Below are 21,157 nucleotides of genomic sequence, written 5' to 3'. Positions count from 1 at the left end.
CTGGAGAAACTGTGTGCAAGCGTGTGGTCTTGACTTGGAAGCTCCCAGGGCCACCTCCTGGGACCGGGAGGTGCTGCTTCTGCGGCTCCCCTCTCTTTGGCCACCTTTCAAGCACAGATGCTCCCTGGAGTCCCCAAGGCCCAGCCCTCGCCGCGCTGGGGGTCTTCCCACCCTGTTTTGAGGGCTTGGGGGGGACCAGAGGCCAGTCAGCTCAGGCCAGGGTCGCAGGCTCTTGTCCTTGGAGCCCGGAGACCTCTGCCTCAGACGGCCACAACCAGTGCCCTACAGCACCCTGCCCGGGGACCTCCGCTGTGGGGCAGGTGGGGGGAGGTGCATCCAGCTGCTGGGCAGGCAGAGGTGCCCTCGAGTGTCCTGCTTCCTGCTCACCTCTGCCCCGGGTGGGCCACCAAGTTTTCTCAAGTCCTGTTCAGTGAGCCCCTGCCTGGTGCCGGCTCGTGGGTGCCACCTGGGCCATCGAGCTCACTGGCCCACAGGTGGTCCCAGGGCCATCACTCTGATCCATCTGTCACGCCAGCCACCCAGAGTGGTTTTTTAAAACACAGACCTGACCGTGTTACTTACCTGCTTTTTAAAAACCCATGAGCCTTTCGAGGGAAGCGGTTGTTGGTCTCTCTTGTTCCAACCCGCCGGCCCAGTGCCTGCGTGCCGTGGGGTCTACCTCCCACGTGGCCTTGTGTGGGTGTGGCCGTGCCCGGCGCAGCCTGAAGGGGCTCGCGGCCCCCCCATTATCATCCTGCGGGAGACCTCTGGGCTGTTGTCTGCGGCTCCTTTTCTGCTGTCACCACTCAGTGCCACTTGGGGTTCCCTCCACAGACGTGTCAGTGAGTCAAGGCAGAGTCTCCCCCTTCCTTGTGGGAGCCACAGCCGCGTAGAAAAAGGCATGTGGTGACAGCAGGGAGCTGGGCCCTGTCGCCGGGAGCCCCACCTGACCAACTGTCTCCCCCGCCCCAGCTCGCTGCCGCAGGGCAAAGACCGGAGCAGCTCTCCCTCGGAGACGAGGCTGCGGGAGAAGCAGGACGGGGAGCCCGGGGAGCCAGACCCCGAGCAGAAGCGGAGCCGGGCCCGTGAGCGCAGGCGGGAGGGCCGCTCCAAGACCTTCGACTGGGCCGAGTTCCGCCCCATCCAGCAGGCCCTGGCCCAGCAGAGAGCCGGCGCCCCGGGACCTGCCACCACACGGCCCGAGGCGGAGCCCGGCGAGCTGGAGAGGGAGCGTGCGCGGCGGCGGGAGGAACGGCGCAAGCGCTTTGGGGCGGTGGACGTGGCTGACGGGCCCAGCATCGACGACACGGCCCTGCGCATGGAGGTCGACCGGGGCCCGGGGCCGCCCGCGACCGCCGACCTCAGGACCCAGAACGTGCACGTGGAGATCGAGCAGCGGTGGCATCAGGTGGAGACCACCCCTCTCCGGGAGGAGAAACAAGTGCCCATCGCCCCCCTGCACTTGTCCTCTGAGGATGGAAGCGACCGACTGTCCACTCCCGAGCTGACCTCTGTGCTGGAGAAGGAGGTAATGGCCGGGCGGCATGGGCAGGGCAGCTCTGTGCAGCCACCTTCCCCGGCACCCGCTGTGCCTAACCCGCCCCAGGAGCTTGCAGGCCCTCAGGCAGACAGACACGCGACAGCCCCCCCCCCCCCCCCCCCCCCCCCAGCGCAGTGCAGGCCTGAGGCATGCTGGGGTTGGGGGTGGCAGGGAGGGCACCAGGCCCTTCTGGAGACCAGAGGAGTGGCGCTGACACTGAGAGCCAGAGGTGCCAGAGATGAGGCGGGTGGACTGCAGGCCAGGTGGGGCCCCGTCTGCCCTGCTTCTGCCACGCACTAGAGGCTGGGGGCAGAAGAGACATGTGAACAGAGTTAGCTTTCTGTCTGGACTGGGCAGCCCTGCGACCCTCAGTGAGACCTGATGGGTGCGGGGCAGGCAGCAGGAGGCGGGGCTGATTCTAGGTATTGGGGGCAGGACGGGCCTGCTGGGGGGCCTGGCACGAGCCTCCTCCGGATGCAGAGGTGGGTGAGCGGTCCCTGCACTTGGTAACGTGACATTTCCCTTCACGAGGAAGCGCCCAGAAGTCAAATCTGCAGAAGCTGGGCCATGGGTTTGTGAGTCTGAGCAGAGGTGCCACGGCCAAGGAGGTGGAGTTCCAGCTGCCTCTCAGGAGTCCTCAAGGATGCGATTCACGTGTGCGCTTGACTTGGGTGGCTAACGAAATCACAGCTTGGCCACTGGCCTGCCCACTTCTCATCTTCTTCTTATTTGGTTAGATTCACGAGGCTGACGTTTATCACTAGCATCAACACTTGGATTTTTTCCCAGTTTTTTCCATTTTCTATGCCTGTTAATACAGTAATAGAGGCAAGATGTGGAAGAGTAACAGTTCAAACTCACGTTGCTCTAAACAGCCAAAACGAGCCTGCAAGTCAACAGGCCACACACTGGACCCTGAGTTTGTTTCAGACAGCAAGGTCTGAAAACCAAGGTCCGCGTGCCGGTCAGCACAGTCTGCTGCACACCCAGCTCCCTGCTTGCCACGGCCCAGCAGCTGAGGGCACGTAGGTAAGGTTCCAGAAGGGGGCAGATGGGTGACGGCTGGATTCACAGCCAGTGACAGCAAGAGTGTGAAGCAGCTCAATTCTTGAGGACCTCTTCTCACAAAAAGAATTTTATATGAAATCCATTGTACCCAACTGGTCAAACAGGGTTTCCCCAGAAGCCAAGGTCGAGCCTGGCGTGAGGCCTGCCCTGGGGCAGCACGGGCGTGCTTGGCCACGCTGAGGACACCCAAAGGCCCCAGCGGGCAGTCTTCCCTCTGACAGGGGCACGAAGTCCTCATTTCCTGGTGGGGTCTGCACCTGGTGGATCCTGTAGCAGGTGTGGAGCTTACGTGGCTGCCCAGGTTGATTCACAGCTTGAGCTGGAACCTTGGGTGGAGACTCGAGGAGCACATCCACCCAGGTGTGGCCGCCTGCAAGGCCCTCGGAGGTGCCACTGAGCTCCAGCCCAGCTGGAACTGGGCATGCCACCGAGCGCCCGTGCCATGCTGCTGCTCCTGTTACCGCCATTTTGCTTAAAAACGTGTGTCTTTTTGCCAACAGTTGGAGCAGAGCCAGAAGGAGGCCTCAGACCTTCTAGAGCAGAACCGGCTGCTGCAGGACCAGCTGAGGGTGGCTCTGGGCCGGGAGCAGAGCGCCCGGGAGGGCTATGTGCTGCAGGTAGGGCTGCGGGGCCGCCACGGCCCTCCAGGCGCCCTCGGGCTTCAGTGTGCAGGACCCAGGCAGGCTAGGAACGTGCAAAACCGAGTGCCAGGCCTCTGGACTCCTGTGCCACTGGAGCGGGCTCCCTGGGCAGTGGGCTGCCTGGGTCTCCTCCTTGTGCAACAAGTTGGAGGATCTGCCTGAGCCCTCTACGTCGAAGGGTTATTTAGATGTTTTCAGTAGTAGTCTTTCTCTTTGGCTTCCAAAGAGTCCAGTATATATTTATTATCAACATCACATGTTTGCATGTTGTTTCTAACTTTTTTCACAGTGGCAGCATTAGTCCCATTTTACAAATTTAAGAACTTGAGTAACAGCCACATGCCTCCTTTTATGGCCAAGCCCATGGCAGAGCTAGAACTGGTTTCCTGCCCCTGACCGTGTCTGTACCACACCTACAAGGCAGCCTGGGACTGTTACCACTAGCCTAGTGGCCCATTTCTTACTTTCTGCCTAGGCTGAAGTTTGAGGGGGAAACATGGCCGCCCAGCCCTGAGCCAGCCTGCCCAGTGGTGTGGAGGGGAGGGAGGGCAGCAGCCTGAGTCTTGAGCTGAGAGTCCAAACCTAGCGTCTTCCTGCAGAGGCCTCTGTGCCAGAGTGCCGCCCCCCGCCACCCCCATGCAGCAGCGGGCATGCCACAGGCATCTTGTCAGGCAGGAGGTCACCTGGATGGAGCAGGCCGACGTGAGCCAACTCTTCCGCAGCGTTTCAGGCCCTGCTCTAGTTTTGGGGTATAAAACAACGCTCTCCTGCCCCTTCAGCCAATGTGCAGTGGGGAGAGGTGATTCACAGATGAGTGCCGGGGGGAAAGCAAGACAGGGCGATGGGACGGAGAACTCGAGCTCTTGGCCAAGGCTGAAGGCACAGCGTTCAAGTCAGGGTCCTGCACTGACCAGAACCCGCGGCGCCCCTCCCCTGCAGCATCAGCCTCCTTGCCTGTGTAGACCTAGACTTCGTCCCCGAGGGCTCTTCAGACTCTCAAGGACTCAGAATCTCTGTGATAAGTTTTTTCATCAGCATTTCCAGACTGCGGCACACTAGCTTCCTTGGTCCGAGTGGATCTTCTGGGCGGAGTCTGCCCTCCTACCTCTCTCCATGCCCTTTTTGTGGCACGTTTCTTCTGCCTTCCTTTCCCCCTAAGCTTTGGCCATGGCCCTGGGCACCCCGTGTCCCCTGGACCCTCCTCCTTAGCCCTTCAACCATAGGTGTCGCCATGCCCAGTTCAGACTCTGAGGTACCGGAACCTGGTGATGGGGGGGCACCCCTCTTTCCTGCATGTCTCACTCTGGGGCTTTCTGAGTCATTTGTGCAGACCTCGCAGGTTTGGGAAGCATCTTTTTAAACCCTGGTTTGGGCCGCCATCCTACACGCACTCATTTCACACCAGGTGGTAAAAATCCTGGCAGCAGAGTTCGAACATTACTACCCTGTCCTGTGTCTGACCTGGACGATTGCATGAGCCCGCACTGAAGCCCATCCGTCAGCTGACACGCTGACACCTCCCCGCCAGGTCAAAGGACAGTTTACTTTTAACCTCCCTATGTGCTTTGACAATTCTTATAATCAAAAGTCTGAATGAGCAAGGGGCTTTGGGGTTAAGGGTGAGAAGGATCTGCAGCTGGGGGTGGGCTCCGCGCCGATGGCCGGGAGGAGCTGGCAGGGTGTGGACGTGGAGTGTCTAACTTACCGTAACTGAGTGTCACATCTGTGGCTTCCCCACCAGCACACCTGGAGGGAGCCACAGGCAGGCCAGTTCTTAGGCTGAGCTGTTCTCACTCCTTTCACGTTCTTCTTTTTTCCTGCGTTAATTAGTTCTGTCTGTTCTGCATGCCTTTTGGTTTGGGGAGTTTTGTTTCAGTTGTGTTTTATGTTCTGCGTGCTTCACTTTCTTATTTTGAATATGCCACAAAGGTTTGTTTGTTTTGTTAACTCTCGTATTTCACTCCATGGTTTGCGTTTTCCCCTTCGTTTTGTCTTCTTGCAGGTAGAGATTAGTTCTTCCTGTTACTGTAGAGGACGGGCTCCACCTCTCACAGGAAAATGTTTCGGATGTCACCTCGCTGACATCCGCCAGCGGTGCCTCCCTTCCTTCTCCCCTGTCCCAGAAGGAAGTGGCGTCGTCACCGGTCCTGCGCTTTGGTGGGGTTTGTGGTCTGGAGCTGTGTGCCTTTTGTTTTGCAAAACAAACAAACGGATGCTTTGCTCTGCTCCTGCCCGTCCCTCTTGCTGGAGTCTCTCGTCCCTCAGTCTTCGTTTTGCTTATCAGTGTGCTCCATTATTCAGTTTTGTTTGGTTTATTTCTCCTAGAAGCTGTTCGGTTAGAGCTGTTTTGAATGTTAATGTCCATGTTTTCTGTTTACCTGGAAGCAGCTACTTACCAAAAAAAAAAAAAAACTGAGACGATTTGTTAGTTTTTCTTTTTTTTTAAATGAAAATAAAATTGTGCAGAGGATAAAAGGCAGACCCACCAAGGAGCCTTTCTGTGGTTGACCCTGGCCAGAGGTGTGACACTCAGAACTGGGAGGCCGAGTGTTACTAACCCGTATTTCATCGGTTTTTTTAAGACTGAAGTGGCCACCTGCCCGTCCGGCGCCTGGCAGAGGCTCCACAGAGTCAACCAGGATCTGCACGGCGAGCTGGAGGCCCAGTGCCAGCGCCAGGAGCTCATCACGCGGCAGATCCAGGCCCTGAAGCGCAGCTACGGGGAGGCCAAGGACGCGATCCGGCACCACGAGGCCGAGATCCGGAGCCTCCAGGCGCGGCTTGGCAATGCCGCCGCCGAGCTCACCATCAAGGAGCAGGCACTGGCCAAGCTCCAGGGCGAGCTGAAGCTGGAGAAGGACAAGGTCCGCGAGCAGCTGGAGGAGCGGCAGCACAGCGAAGCCGCGCTCAACGCCCAGCTGCGCGCCAGCGAGCGGAAGCTCCAGAGCGCGGAGGCCCTGCTGCTGGGGAGGACGCAGGAGCTGCGGGACCTGGAGAGGCAACAGGCGCTGCAGCGGGACCGGCAGAAGGAGGTGCAGAGGCTGCAGGAGCGCATCGCCGACCTCAGCCAGCAGCTCAGCGCCAGCGAGCGGGCCCAGAGGCTGATGGAGGAGAAGCTGCAGAGGAACTACGAGCTGCTGCTGGGGAGCTGTGAGCGGGAGAAGCAGGAGCTTCTGCAGAGCCTGAAGGAGGCAGAGGACAGGGCCAGCGCCTTCGAGGACCGGCTCCAGGACCACGAGCAGCAGATGGAGGTCCTGCAGAAGGAGAAGCTGAGTGCCAAGTCCGAGGGCAGTGAGGTGGTGCACCGGCTGGAGGAGCAGCTGGAGATGAAAGAGGCCAGCATCCAGAAGCTGGCCGAGCACGTCCAGAGCCTCCGAGACGAGCGGGACCTGATCCGACAGCGCTTCCAAGAGCTGATGGGCCGTGTCGCCTTGTCCGACGGGGACGTGGCTGCGCTTGAGGAGAAGCTGAAGGGGAGGGAGGCTGACTACCAAAGCCTGGAGCGCTCCTACAGGAGGGTGGCCAGCCAGCTCCAGGGCGCGCACACGCGGCTCCGGGAGAAGGAGGAGGAGCTGAGGTGCATCCAGGACACGCACGAGAAGGCGCTGGCGAGGAAAGAGCGGGATCTCCAGGATGTGCTGGTTAAGATGACTGTCTTGGGGAGCAGCTTAGAGGAAACAGAAGTGAAGCTCCAGGCAAAGGAGTCCTCAGAGGACGCCGAGGAGCCACGGAGCTTCTTGGAAGAAGCCGAGGAGGAGGACGGCGTCGCGCGTTCGGGCCCACAGCTCCAGGCTGCCAGCGCACCTCCGGGGGCTGCCCTGGGGGAGGAGCACAGGGACAGCAGCCCCAGGAGAGAAAAGAGCCCAGTGCCCCCAAGGTCGGAAGTGTCCGACAGGGAGGGGCACCTGCAGAGCACCTCAAAGCCCGACCAGGGAGCACCCGGCCTTAAGAGACAAAGAATCCGGTTCTCCACGATCCAGTGCCAAAAGTACACCCACCCTGACGGGTCTGAGAGGACCTGGACCAGCAGCACGTCCTCTGACACCAGTCAGGACCGCTCACCCTCGGAGGAAAGCATGTCGTCGGAGGCCACCCCCAGCTCGCTCCCAGCGACCAGCGACTCGGACACCTACCTGTCCATCATCCACTCCCTGGAGACCAAGCTCTACGTCACCGAGGAGAAGCTCAAAGATGTGACAGTGAAGCTGGAGAGCCAGCAGGGCCAGAGCCAGGAGGCCCTGCTCGCTCTGCACCAACAGTGGGCTGGCACCGAGGCGCGGCTGCGCGAGCAGCTCCGTGCCAGCCTGCTCCAGGTCGCCGCGCTGGCCTCCCAGCTGGAGCAGGAGAGACAGGCGAGGGCGGAGGTGGTTGAGAACCACGTGGAGGAGCTCGGTGACTTCCGGGTGAAGAACAGCCAGGCCCTGGCTTGCCTGGAAAGCTGCCGGGAACAGCTGCGGTCGCTGCCGGCTGACGCGGGGGCGGGGCTCCTGGCCGGCGTGGAAAGCTTGCTGGTCGGCGCCATCCAGGCCCTGTGTCACCAGCCGCCTCCCACAGGGGAGGCGGGTTTCTCGGAGGAAGAGAAAGCGACCTCACGGCAGCCACCATACCTGCCGGAGCTGAGCGACCAGGAGCAGCTCCAGCTCCTTTCTGATCAGATAGCTCTGGAAGCCACGCTGATAGACCAGATAGCAGACTCACTGAAAAACACCACCTCCGATATCTCGCACGTGCTCCTCGAGATCTCTCAGTCCGGAAAGTGGCCGCTGGAGTCCGAAAGTACCGTGGCCTGTCCTGGGGCCCCAGTGGATGCCTGGGCCAAGAAGGTGCTGGTGGATGGAGAATTCTGGAGCCAGGTCGAGTCCCTGAGCCGGCACCTGGAGACGCTGGGCGGAGAGGCAGCCAGTGCCTCGGGAGGTGGGCGGCCAAACGCCCCGCCAGCCCCGGTCGCTGCCCTGGCCGACGCCACGTGGGTCAGGGCGGAGCTCAGCCTTGCCGTGCATTCGGTGAGGGGGTCCCTCCAGCGCAGGCTGCAGAGCATCCAGGAGACCCTGCAGGGGACACAGGCAGCCCTGCAGCAGCACAAGCGCATGCTGGGGGAGATCCTAGGGGCCTACCAGACACCCGACTTCGAGAGAGTGATGCTGCAGGTCTCGGAAACCCTCCAGCTTCCAGCAGGTGCCGGAGATGGTGTCCAGGTGTCCTGGACTGGGAGCCTGCCGGAAGAAGTACCAAGTCATCCGGACCCAGCTGGCTCGCAGGCTCTCTGTCCCTTGTCCAGCCAGAGCTCTGGGGCCTTGGTTGCTATTCAGGAAGAGCTCGCCCTGCAGCTTAAGGATAAGGCCAGTCTCTTGGGAGAGATCTCTGCCACTTTAACCTCACTTCTCTCTGTGGAGGCAGTGCGAGACTGTCAGAAGCTTCTCCAGGCATCCCGGCATCTCTCCCGTAGCGCTTGTCTGGGAGGCCTCGGCCAGTATTCTTCCTTATTAGTTCAAGATGCGATTATTCAGGCTCAGGTGTGTTACACAGCCTGCAGGATCCGCCTGGAGTATGAAAAGGAGCTCCGGGGCTACAGGGAGTCCTGGTCGGGCGGGGGGGCCTCCTGTCAGGAGCACGAGCACGCTGTGGGGGCCCTGAGGGAGGAGTACGAGGGGCTTCTCCGCAAGCAGAAGAGCGAGTACCTGGAGCTGATCGCCATCGTTGAACGGGAGAACGCGGAGCTCAAGACCAAGGTCGCCCAGCTGGGCCAGCAGCAGAGGCGTCTGGAAGAGGGGCAGAGTGAGCGCCGTGAGAGCCTGGCTGCCCCACGAGGGTGGTTTGAGGAGTGGAAGGTCAGCTACACAGGGGAGCGGCTGAGCCGGGCGGAGGGTGCGCCGCAGACTGCGCGTGGCAGGGTTCTGAGCCAGCTGGATGCCTTGGCGGGGGACAGGCAGGACCTGGAGAGGCAGCCTGTGGACCAGGTGCAGACCCTGGAGGACAAGTTCCAGCTCAAGATCAGGGAGCTGCAGGCCATCCATGAGGAGGAGCTGCGGGCCCTGCAGGAGCATTACTCTCAGACGCTGCGGTGCCTGCAGGAGACCCTGCACCACTACCAGGGGCGGCCCCCTGCCGCCCCACCAGCCCACGGACCCCCATCCTCCAGCCGGCCAGCTGAGGGGGAGGCCGACTCCATGATGGGGCTGAAGGGGCGCATCCAGGAGTTGGAGGCCCAGGTGGACGTCCTGCGGGAAGCGCTGGAGCACAAGGACCTGGCGGGTGGCGCGGCCTCACTGCGGGAAGAGCGCCAGAGGGACTTTGAGAGCCTCAAGGTTTCGAAGCAGAGCGGTCGGGGGGCGTCCAGTGCAGGCGGAGCTGGGACACGGTTCTTGGCTCCAAGTCACCGAACAGCAGAAGGAGCTGATGGGCTGTTCCCCGCTTGACCTCCCACTGGCTGCGGTGGGGTCCCAGCAGGGCTTGGCGAGGCAGGGTGGTGGGGAAGCTCCCCCACTGCCCCCACCTCCAGGCTGTGCAGACCTGGACCTGGGGAGGGTCCTCTTCTTCCTGCTGTCCTAGGAGAGCAGAGTTGGGCTTCCCAAAGGCTAGAATGTTTGCAGTGGGGTGTTGAGGGGACAGACATCTGGTGGGAACGGCTGCTCTTACAGGGAGCACAGCCTTATTTGCTCCAGGGGTTTTGAGAAGTGACCTTCCCACCACACCCCGACCCCGTTTCACACCCACCTTGGTAGACAGGATTCCCAGGCCCTGGCCCATCAAGGTGACGTTTCGGGCCCTGGGGCGTTGGGCTGTGTGGAGCCATCAGGGCAGCCTGGGCTCTGGGCTTCGTTCTCTCGGGCTTCTCGCCATCCCTTGAGCTGCATCCAGTAGACGCCAGGCTCTTCCCGTGCCCTCCGTCCCCAGCCCCGTCCTCCAGCTGTGAGCCGGCAGTGCGTCCAGTCCTGAGGGCAGCCCGGCGCTGCTGCGACAAGCAGGCGGGCCGTTAGTGCCTGCCAGGCCGTTTCCACTAAGTCAGTGCAAAGCTTTTGAAGGCCATTCTGGATCCCAAGGAAGCTTCAAGGGCTGTTGGAAAGTGCCACACAGTCCCCGTGCGGCCGGCGCATACCAGTGCCGCGTTGAAAGTAACTTCCCGGCCGCTTCCCACAACACCCAGCCCGTCTGCGCAGCAGGAAACTCAGACGAGGCCCAGCCTGGCTCTCATGCCCATCGGCACGAACCCGGGAGGGAGGAAAGCCCTGGACTGACACTGGGGGCAGGCTCTGCCCCGGCGGTGATGCAGGCTGGGGCTTGGATGCTGCCTGCTGTGGGCGGCGTCCTCTGTCCTGTGCCTATTCTTGTTGGGCCCTGTGAGACACGCAGAAATTACAACCAAACCACTCTCCTGGGGCCCGGCTGACAGCTGTTACTTGTGCAGATTTTTGCCCAGGTCAGGGAGACTGGGGTCTTGGCCTGAGGGCCCCTCTTTTGATAGCTGAAGGCTGGTGCTCTTTCTCACGACTCTGCACAGTGGTTGCCGAGGAACTTTGATTGATCCCAGGGATTACTTACTGCCTTAAAAATTAGATTGTTTCTTAAACACATATACTCTCCAAGGAAGCAGCCAGTCTTTAAAGACACCTTAGTGTTTCTGTAGGAAGAATTTTGACCCTTATCTTTATTCTAAAGCCCTCAAATCAAACTAAGACCTTGCAGCTATGTGTTAACCAAGAGTCCACGTTGAACCACAGCATGCGAGAGGGCAGCGCTAGGACCCTCCAGTGTCCCGGGGTGTGAGGGCAGTGAGAGGAGACAGCAGCTTCCAGGTGGAGCCCCTGCAAGAAGAAAAACGCCCAGTGAGTGGCGCACAGCACTTAAGACCACTTCCCCAGTGAGGCAAATCTGTCGCAGGGAAGTCCAGACTCTGACCGTGAGTTTGAAAAATACTGACTGGAGAGTCTCAGAAGGGCCTCTCAGGCACCGTGGGGGCTGAGACAGAGGTGCCCACACGGAGGCTGGATTTCTTGGTACCCTTCCTTGATCCATGTGCAAGTACAGGATACTTGGGTTTGGAATTAACGTGGCCACATTCTTCCAGTTTTTAAGGATCAGTGAAAGGCGCGATCCCTACTTTGAAACAGATCTTCCAAGGGATTTAGACAAGAAATGTGCCTCCACGCACAGAACAGCTGCACAGACCACCCCTCATACCCACCCCATCAGTGAGACCAGCTGATAAGCCAGGCCTGGGCTACTACACAGTGAGGGGGTGTGGGGTGGTCTGAGCCCTTCTTATTGGGTCATGCCTGTGTCCTTCCCCACACCCACGTCTAGGTCAAACACCAAGCCAGGCTGCAGCGAGGCACAGACAGGTTTGGGGAGCAGCTCTTCTGTCGTGGGTCTCGGTACAGTTAGCAGAGGCACTCGTTAATTAGTGCCCCCTCTTTGTACTCCTTCCAAAGGAAAAGGAAAAGTTGTACACCCTAGCCTAATTTTCTCGGACGCCTGAGAGGTTCAGTGACCCGGTGAGGGCGGCCAAGTTGGGCAGTGGCAGGGCTGGGCCCCCTGGCTCCGTGCACTGGGCTACCCGCTACCCGTCACTCACAGGATGGCCTTGCCTCCCTGCGGCTGACAAAGACATTACTGTTCATGACTGTGCTTGATGCCCATGAAACTCAGACCAGACACGGCCAGCCTCTGCCCGTTCACTCTGTCCTTCCCCCTCCTGTCGGTCCATAAAGGTCCAGGATTGGCTATTTTAAATTCTACTGCGGCCTTTTCCTGCCCACGATACCAACTCTTTTACAGAGAAATGGGATGCACAACAACCGCAGAAATCAGGCACCCTTTTCTAAATGCTCTGGGAGCATGACACACGCAGGAGCAGAGTGAGTCTCCAGACAGCTGGCGCGGGGCTCAGCTCAAGAGAGCACCTTCTCTGTGCCAGGAGCCTGGAGGGCAGGGCTGAGGTCTGTTCAGTAAAATAGCAGAAGAAAAGTCCGTAAAGCCTCTTGTGCACCTTGCAGGCCACGTGCGAGCGAGGGTTTGCAGCCATGGAAGAAACACACCAGAAGAAGATCGAAGACCTGCAGAGGCAGCACCAGCGGGAACTGGAGAAACTGCGGGAGGAGAAAGACCGCCTCCTGGCTGAGGAGACCGCGGCCACCATCTCAGGTGGGAGCCGCTAACCCCGGGACGGGCCGCAGGGTCTTCCTGAGCTGATCGCACAGCTCTGAGCAGTGACTGGCCTTCTCACCGTCTTGCGGCTGAGATTGAAGCCTTGCTACCCACGAGAATTCTTGGACAGTTCTCTTGGGGGAAAGGCTTGTTAGAGGAGCCCTTTGAGAGCCCGAGAGCCCCGCGCCAGCACTCCCGCTTTCCGTGGCCGCCGGCACCCTTGGTGCTTGTGAGGGGCTGCCCTGGTCTCATCGGCCCGTCTGCTGGCACTGCTCTGGCAGCGGACACCTCTGCCCGCGGCCCTTGGTCCGTGAGAGCCCAGAGCGTCCGGACTGAGCCCTGGGCCTTTGGCCTGTGTCCCCTCCGTTCATGTAACTATCCTGCGGTGCTTGTGATTTCGGCACTAAGAAAACAGGCCTAGCCTGAAAGCCTGCTTGTCCTACAAACTCATACTTGGATTTAACATTGACATTTATTGAATCAGTTTGGTTTTCTGTTAACATCAAGAAAAAAACACACCTGCATCCCTTTCATGGGGGAGTTCCTCGGGAATCCTCCCGGCCCAACTGCCAATGGGCTGGCATGAGCAGTGGGGGGGGATGTCCCGCCTTCCTGTCGGTCTCACCTCCCAAGCCCGTGGGTGCTGAGGGCCACATCCTGTCCACAGCCATCGAAGCCATGAAGAATGCCCACCGCGAGGAGATGGAACGGGAGCTGGAGAAGAGCCAGCGGTCCCAGATCAGCAGTGTCAATGCGGACATCGATGCCCTGCAGCGGCAGTACCTGTGAGTCACCGGAGGTGGCCCTTGCGAGCAGGGCCGGAGGGAGGGCCTTCGGGGGCGGGGCGGCACCTTCCCTGTAAGAGCCACAGAGACTCGGGTCCCCAGGGTGGCGCAGGTGGAGGCCCGTGGGCGCTGAGGCTGCTCAGAGCCTCCTTCCTGAGGGGCCCAGCACCAACCTGGGGGTCAGCGAACCACTGCTCTCATGGCCCAAGTGGGCTCCTGTTACTGAGTCAGACAGAAACCAGTTACTAAAATGTAAAGAATAAGACGTGGCAGAGGAGATTTTATAAATACTGTCGGATCTTCAGGGCCGACCTCAGAGGCTACCCCAGATTCCTTCTGTCCGTCAGCTGCTGCTGCTTCAGGAGTTCGTGGGGAGGGGACGCGGTGTAGCGCATGACACAGATGCTCTGTGGCTGTGCGTGGCAGAAGTGGCCACGACCCCTACATCTTTAAGACGTGCGTGTGCCAGTTCTCTTTGCAGAGGCAGGGGAATGGGGAGCGTTCACCAGCACGGCCACTCTTTAGTTTTGCCCTCAGTGGAACTCGCACCACTCGGAGCGCCTCGACTGGCTGCTGCAGGGGCCGTGCAGAGCCAGCCTTCATGGGGCTCCGCAACGCACAGAGTCAGGGTCTCTCCTCTCCCAGGCTCCCGTGCAGTGCAGTCAGGGAGCAGGTGGGTGGGCAGGTGGCCGGGAGCAGCTCACCTCGGCTGGAGGGGGTGTCGGTTCCACAGTACCAGCCCTTCTCAAGTCCAGGGTGGCCGAGAACGACGTCACGAGGCTTTGGTTTTCTGAACGTGGATCGAGTTGGCACAGTGCTAGAAACGGTCCCAGGTCTGACCTCTCTCTGACACAGCGTGTTTTGGGGTGCGTGGGTGAGGCCTCTCCTGACCCTGGGAGAGGAGTGCCGCCCGTGGGGGCTTTTCGACTGCTGGTAAGAGCACAGGGACGGAGCCGCCGAGCTGCATGGCCACAAGGTGCAGGGCTCTGCTCGCGGTCGCTCTGCTGTGTGGGTCTCGGCATCCTTGAGGCTTCGCGAAGGGGACTCTGAGCTTCTTAGAGGCCTGGGCCCTGGGGCGAGGGCAGAGGAGTGAGCAGTGCCCTCTCCCCAGGGAGGAGCTGCAGTCTGTGCAGCGCGAGCTGGAGGTCCTCTCTGAGCAGTACTCGCAGAAGTGCCTGGAGAACGCCCACCTGGCCCAGGCGCTGGAGGCCGAGCGGCAGGCCCTGCGGCAGTGCCAGCGCGAGAACCAGGAGCTCAACGCCCACAACCAGGTGCGCCGCACTGGGCCCCCCCCCCGACGTCTGGCATCACCGGGGTGTGGACAGGAGCTCCCTGCAGCTGCTGGGATTGAGCCCCTCCGGCTCCGCAGCTGGCCGCTGGCCTTGGGGTCTGGAGGCTCCGAGATGTCTGTTCCTCCTCCGTGGTTGCTGGGCGGCACGGGTCCAGGTCTCCCGTCCCCACGGCTGGGACCGTGTTTAAACACCTCCCAGTCAAGACCATACCCTGCTCGCATTTGATTCTGTCAGATTATTCTCTTAAAATGTGCCTGCTCCTGGGCTTCCCCGGTGGCACAGTGGTTGAGAGTCCGCCTGCCGATGCAGGGGACGCAGGTTCGTGCCCCGGTCCGGGAGGATCCCACATGCCGCGGAGCGGCTGGGCCCGTGAGCCATGGCCGCTGAGCCTGCGCGTCCAGAGCCTGTGCTCAGCAACGGGAGAGGCCGCAGCGGTGAGAGGCCCGCGTACCGCCAAAAAAAAAAAAAAAAAAAAATGTGCCTGCTCCTTAGAAAACTGGGGTACATATAAAATCCTGGCTAATGGAACAGCTCAAGGTAGGTCTAGTTTCAAAAAAGCTTCTCTGTGGGTACAAGACCCCTCGTCCTCCCCCCGCACTGAGGAGACAGCCACGTCGGCCTGGCCCAGGCTCGAGGCCTCTGTGGGCCCACAGCTGCCCATATGTGGGGGACACTCCAGCAGGACTGGTTCTGCTTGGTCACTGCGGTGGCCTAAGACGACCACCTGCTGGCTGGAAAGAAGGTACAGAAAGCGAGTGGTGAGGGTGGCAGGAGGTCCTGATCCTGCAGAAACTCAGGAGCACAAATCCTGGAACTGATTAACACTAGTCACGGTGACAGAAAGGGGCTGAGGAGCATGGATCCTGCAGCTGCAGTTCCACAAAAGTATTGGGCCGTGTAAATGGCTTTGGCAAGGGTGTCCACACTGACTCTGAGATGCCACCGTGCACAGGCACCGCTGCAGGCCTCCCGTGCTGCATGCTACCCTGGCCGCGCCCTCTGTTCGTGGTCAAACAGCTCTGTAGAGCACCCTGTTTGGTTGTGTTGCTGTCCCCCAGGAGCTGAACAACCGCCTGGCTGCTGAAATCTCACGGCTACGGACGCTGCTGACCGGGGACGCCGGTGGCGAGGCTGCTGGTTCACCTCTCACGCAGGGCAAGGACGCCTATGAGTTAGAGGTACGGCGCAGAGCCAGGTCCCTCTTTACCAGCTCACACCATACAAGCCCCTAGCTTATGGGCAGCAAGAGGGGGAGAACCTGGAAAGACCTGAGTCATGCCAGGACGCAAAAGAGAAGAGTTAGCTGCCAGGCAGCGTGGGACCCCCTCACGAGGCCACAGGGACCTTTAACCCATCCTCACTCACCTGCCCTCCGCCCCTCTGTTCCACCACGTCACAAACACTGACCAACTAAAATGAAACTGAATAACTGTGAACACTGCAGCTGCTTGAGATTCTTAAGGCTGTATTACTCAAGATCAGGAAAGTTCATTTTAAGTCAGAATGATTGCTTCTTATGTATAAGGTGTTCTTTTAGGAAAGCACTTAGATTTTTCCCCATTCAATTAAAATTTCATGAAACCATCTCTTCCTAAATGATGGGAGAGGCTGACCTGAGGTCTCTGCAGGACCCCTTCCTGGGCTCTGTGCCAGGAGCTCCCGGGCTGAGGATGAGGCTTTCGGGTCAGGAGGGGTCACGGCCGTTTCTTCCTGACAAGGACCGGGAGAGAGCTGCCTGCCCACCGGCGTGTGGAGGCGAGTCCTCCGTGTGGCTCAGTCTTTGCTTCCGAGGCCCTGGCAGTCCCTCTGCTCCCGAACGTGAGTCTCTTAATTTCTCTCTCTTTCTAGGTCTTATTGCGGGTCAAGGAGTCAGAAATTCAGTACCTGAAACAGGAGATCAGCTCCCTCAAGGATGAGCTACAGACGGCGCTGCGGGTAACGCACGTCCCCGGGACCCGTGGACCTGGGGGATGGGCTCCGGATGGGGCGGGGCCACGCGTGTCCAGAGTCACATGTAGCAGCTCTGAAGTAGATTTCGCTTCCACGAGAAGAATGGCAGCCTGCAGGCGGGCGCGGCAGGAACAAGGGGCTGTCCCCGTGCCCGCCACGTGCTGGGGCAGGGACCCGAGACCCAGGCACACTGTTGCCTCCTGAGGGCGCTCCTGGAGGCCAAGTCACTTAGGAGATCCAAGGCACAGGGGTTTTCCAGCCTGAAGCCACACAGAGGTCCTTGGGGCTCAAGGCGGCGCCAGCCTGGCTATAGCCCGGGGCCCTGCTGTGCCTGTTCCACTCTGTGTCCAGTTTCTGCCTCTGGAAGGCGGGGGCTGGCCTGCCTTCCCTGCTGCCGGGCCCATCCCCAGTCACCCCCGAAGCGCTCTGGCCCCAGGAGCATGGGCCACCCAGCCTGGCTGTAACTGCTCTTTGCCCTTCTATCCCCAAGGACAAGAAGTACGCTAGTGACAAGTACAAGGACATCTACACAGAGCTCAGCATCGTGAGGGCGAAGGCCGACTGTGACGTCAGCAGGCTGCAGGAGCAGCTGAAAGCCGCGACCGACGCACTGGGTGAAAGGTCACCGGAACACACCCCCGTGTCCGGCTACGGTGAGTCCTCCAGCTCTGGATTCTGACTCAGTAACTCGCGCCGATTTAGTCCTGGAGCTGCTGGCGCTTGATTCAAGCAGAGGGGTCCTTTTCTGTGTCAGACTAACTTCCTGGTAGGGAACAGCTGCAGGGGTGGTAGGCGCCCGGCTCTCGGGCCCTCCTGGTTGGGAAGCCCTTCTCCTCCGACGCTGCACTGGTTGCCCTGAGGGACAGTCATACCTCGGGGTGTGTGTTTACAGTGACAGCCGGCTGTGTTCCCCATTTTCCTGAACAATTCACTCATTCCGTAAGCAGCTCTCGCTGGTTATTGATCCTGGGGGTTTACCATAAAATCTGCAGAAGGCCATGGGGGGAGGGGATGGGGGGATGCCGCCTACTGAAGAGATGCCCTAGCTCACTACCCGCTTCCTCTCGGCCGGCAAGGATCCCTCCTCGCCAGTTTGCATCGCTGCTGGGCGGGCACGTTACAGGTCTTCCCGAAGGCAGGCAGGCCATGTGCAGCGAAGCTCAAATCAGACCCGGGACGGGATGGTGACACTGGCTGCTTCCGAGGAGTCATCTGGGGGCCGGGAGATTTAGGGTTAGGAGTGAGCACGTGCAGCCTGTGACCCTTCTGAACGCACAAGAGCACAGAGCTGGCTCTGCCTCCACGGTGGGGGGCTGAACCGTGAGGTCACTGCACAGCTCTCAGCAAGTGAGGGAGAGCGCCGTTAAGTATGGGAAGTTAAAAACCCTGAGCAGCCCGGGGCTCTCAGGAGGAGGAGGGCGGCAGGTGTGCCCAGCAGCCCAGGGGCAACGGGTGCTGCGGCCGGCCAACGGGGAGGAGCCTGGCCCGGGGCCTCGCGTGCCTCCTCCAGGTCTCCCAGCGCCCACAACTGTTCCAAGGATCTCGTGCTTTACAGCTCTTTGTTTGGGGTTCTCGTGGGTCGTTGAAGGAAACGTCTCACGTGTGGGTGAGGATGATAAGCCTTGGAAGCCTTCAAGCCCAAGTCTGTTCCCAGGGGGTTTACAAAACAGGCACTGGGTCTGCTTGTCTTCTCAGATATAATGAAGTCTAAAAGCAACCCTGACTTCTTGAAGAAAGACAGATCCTGCGTCAGCCGACAGCTCAGAAGCATCAGGTCCAAGGTGAGTCTGGGGTCCAGCCCCTGTGTACGTAGAGCCCACCTAGGGCCACAGCAGAGGGTCCCCAGGGTCCCAGAACTCACTGGCCCCACACGCTTAGCCTGCTGGGCCAGTTCCGGGGGCTTCGCACTGAGTGTGTCCCTCGCCCAGCAGGGGGACCATCTCCTGCCAGCGACAGCGGAGGGCCAGGCCCACAGCAAGCAGGGCTCGGGTGAATCCCCTCAGACGGGCGCCCTGCTGGGTCGGTCCTGCCCCATCTGGACTGCTCCTTGCATGTCCCTAGTTCATGCTGACGCCAGCTGCCTTCAAGAGACAAAGCTGCCTGCGCCCCTTCCCCCCACAGCGTGTGCCCTCCGCCCCCACGTGCCCCTCTGTGGGAAGGTGGGTTGGAGGGTGGGGGTGACCAGCACGTTGCATTTAGGATTTATTGTGTGTGTGTCTTTTGTTTTGTGCTCTTTCCCCCGACAGTCCGTAATTGAGCAGGTCTCATGGGATAACTGAAACGACCCGCTTCCCGGTCCCTTGTCGTGTAGGTAAACCACTCTCACCACCACCCACCCGCCCGCCGCCCTCGAGGGGGTGCTACCTGCATGCACACTGCTCACACCTCCATAGCGAGCTCCTTGTTTTCCGGTCACTTTCATTCCTCCTGCTCCAGCCGGCACATACACGATCCATGTGAAGTTTCTTAACCTGTTCTGGGGAGTTAACTGCACTGTAACCTCTTAACAGAGGGGAGTTCCCCCCAGCTTGGTGGGCTGCCCGTGGGGCCAGCATCTCGGCCCCGTCACATGCATGTCGAATGGTTTGTGCGCTCACGTTCTCTGGGGGCACCGCTGCCCCCAAGTCGGGAAGCAGACTTGACAGAGCCACCCACTGCTTAAGTGCCCCCGCCCCGCGCCCCCCGCCCTGTTAACAGGCTCAGGAGGCCCGAGCCCAGCAAGCCAGGGAGCTGATACCTCGCGCACGCAGCTCCGGAAACCACTCAGTACAGCGAGCGCTTGGGGCTGAGCGTTTGCCAGCCCTGAGGACCCCGGGCGCCTCCAAAGACAGGAAGCAGGGGCTGAATGAGCGCTGGCTCAGAAACATCAGGCTGTCTGACCCCGACCCTGCCTGGACGCTCCCGACTCCCACGAGGCCCAGGCATCCGGGGCACAGAGTCACTCATTCCCTAGTGGGTTTATCAGCTCGGCTGACCTGATCTCGTTGATCCTCTGAGAAGGAAGTTGAGGACAGCAGGAAGGGCTCAGAACGGGATGCTGGCAGGTGCGCCCGGCTCACTTGGCGGGCTGAGGGGTTTGGTTTAGGGAGAGTTTACGGAAGGAAATCCAAGTAGTTCTGTACTTGATATGTTTATTTCCCTACAGTCCTGGCTCACGTATCACCAGAAACGTTTAAGCCTGTTCAAAACTTAGTTCGGGCTTTTTTCTTTAAACGTGGAAAACATTCTGTTTAGCAAAAGGGAAACGTGTTCTTGGTTTATAGTTTTCTTGTTGATGATTTTTACTTCTATCTGAGGCTGAACTGTAGCTGCTGCAAGTTCACCGTGAGTGCTTTGGGCCTTTTGCCTGTAAAATGACAAACACTTCTGCTAGGGCCCTTCCAGGGAAGCCTTGCTCCAGCAAGCCCGCCCCATCAGGCGGACCGTGTGTCGGGGGAGAGAAAGTGCTTTGCAGGAATCTGCTGGTGGTCCAGTGGTTAGGACTTGGCGCTCTCACTGCTGGGGCCTGGGTTCGATCCTTGGTCGGGGGACTAAGATCCCACAAGCTGCACAGTACTTTGGGCTCTGGCAAAGGGCCAGAAGATCAGTGGAAACATCTCTGTCAATAAGGGCCTTTGGCCATGAGATGTGCTGGCACACATGTGCGGCCGTGTAGACGGCGGCTTCTACGCTGGCCAGCAGCTTGCTAAAGCAGAGGCCGGGAATGAGAGAGGAAACTGTCAGGCACACCCACGAGGGTCTGCCTGCGGCTCTCTGCAAGGCCGGGACCCAGATGAGTGTGAGGAGGAAGCCCAGGAGCAGGGTTTCCCAGAGTCGTGTTCGTTTTGAGTCCGAGTTTGGCTTGCCAAGTTTGCAACGTAAAAGCAATGCTCTCGGTGTGTGGGGACAGCCCTGCTGGCCCAAGGAGGAAGCTGTGGCCCTTATGGTCCACCCTCAGGGACACCAGCCGTGATGCGGTGCCTGTAACGTGCTCTCAACGGACACTTGCACAGCTCTGTGCTGCCCTTTTTCCTGATTGTATTTGGAAACCGTGGAACCTCCCACAGGAAGACGGGAACTAAGTTGCCCAAAAACAACCTGTCACTGGTGCTTTCTGATACAGGGTCTGATGTATACAGATGTCTACCTTTTCACGTGTGTTGTCTCTGTACCTGCCTCCCTCAGCAGGACAGAAAGGCTCAGCCCCCATCACGTCAGAAAGCTCGTTGCCTAAGAGCAGCTGGGCTCTTCTGGGATGGAGACCAGAGAGGACGTTTCCCAGGCTCCTCACGGAGACCCCCGCCTGGTCGGCCTGAGCGTGGGGTCACGGAGATGCTGGGTGTGTGGGGCAGCACGGGGTCTTCTCGGGCTCCGCCCCCACAGCTGTGGTGAGCGGCTGCACAGCAGGGATGATCACCAAGCGTGTGTGACAGTGCGTGGAGGGAAAATCTCTGTCCCTCAGGACTCAGCAGTGGCGGTTTGCTGCCACCCAAGGGAAAGTCCCCGACTAGAGCGGTGCAGCGTGGCAGGTGACGGGGCCCAGCCCCTGGATGAGACTGGCTGCCGTGTAGACAGCAGCCGTGTAGGTGGCAGCCCTGACCTGAAGCAGGCGCACTTGGGAAGAGTCCCGAGAGCACGTGAGGCAGTCGTGTGCGTTAATGGATGTCAGCATGGGACGTGGATTGGTCCTCTTCCTCTGACCAGTGGCATCCAAATTAAAAATACAGGCAAGCAGAGCTGTCCTGGGTGAAGCTGGGG

The 21,157-nt window shown here is 60.0% G+C and overlaps 1 protein-coding gene across 8 annotated transcripts in view; it reads left to right on the top strand.

Moving 5' to 3' along the window:
* MPRIP (myosin phosphatase Rho interacting protein) overlaps window positions 1–21,157 on the top strand; it is a 134,399-nt gene that overhangs the window by 106,597 nt on the left and 6,645 nt on the right. For 4 of the 8 annotated variants that reach the window (XR_003438091.1, XR_003438090.1, XM_027131312.1 and 1 more), the window contains exons 14-23: window positions 973–1,528; window positions 3,109–3,225; window positions 5,832–9,554; window positions 12,243–12,390; window positions 13,061–13,178; window positions 14,290–14,449; window positions 15,529–15,648; window positions 16,319–16,405; window positions 16,911–17,073; window positions 18,116–18,201. Coding sequence is in view for 6 of the 8 variants with exons in the window: in XM_027131312.1 (XP_026987113.1) it covers window positions 973–1,528; window positions 3,109–3,225; window positions 5,832–9,554; window positions 12,243–12,390; window positions 13,061–13,178; window positions 14,290–14,449; window positions 15,529–15,648; window positions 16,319–16,405; window positions 16,911–17,073; window positions 18,116–18,201 (5,278 nt within the window). In the remaining 2 variants the exon portion in view is untranslated. Of the gene's footprint in view, window positions 1–972; window positions 1,529–3,108; window positions 3,226–5,831; window positions 9,555–12,242; window positions 12,391–13,060; window positions 13,179–14,289; window positions 14,450–15,528; window positions 15,649–16,318; window positions 16,406–16,910; window positions 17,074–18,115; window positions 18,202–18,666; window positions 18,732–21,157 lie in introns of all 8 variants that reach the window. The other 4 variants (XM_027131313.1, XM_027131314.1, XM_027131317.1 and 1 more) reach the window with 4 other exon arrangements.

Source organism: Aethalodelphis obliquidens, unplaced genomic scaffold (genome assembly GCF_003676395.1).
Source record: "Aethalodelphis obliquidens isolate GAN/ISIS:26980383/991018 unplaced genomic scaffold, ASM367639v1 scaffold38, whole genome shotgun sequence".
In the NCBI taxonomy this organism is placed as follows: Eukaryota; Metazoa; Chordata; class Mammalia; order Artiodactyla; family Delphinidae; genus Aethalodelphis; species Aethalodelphis obliquidens.
This window is presented reverse-complemented; position numbering and strand designations above follow the sequence as displayed.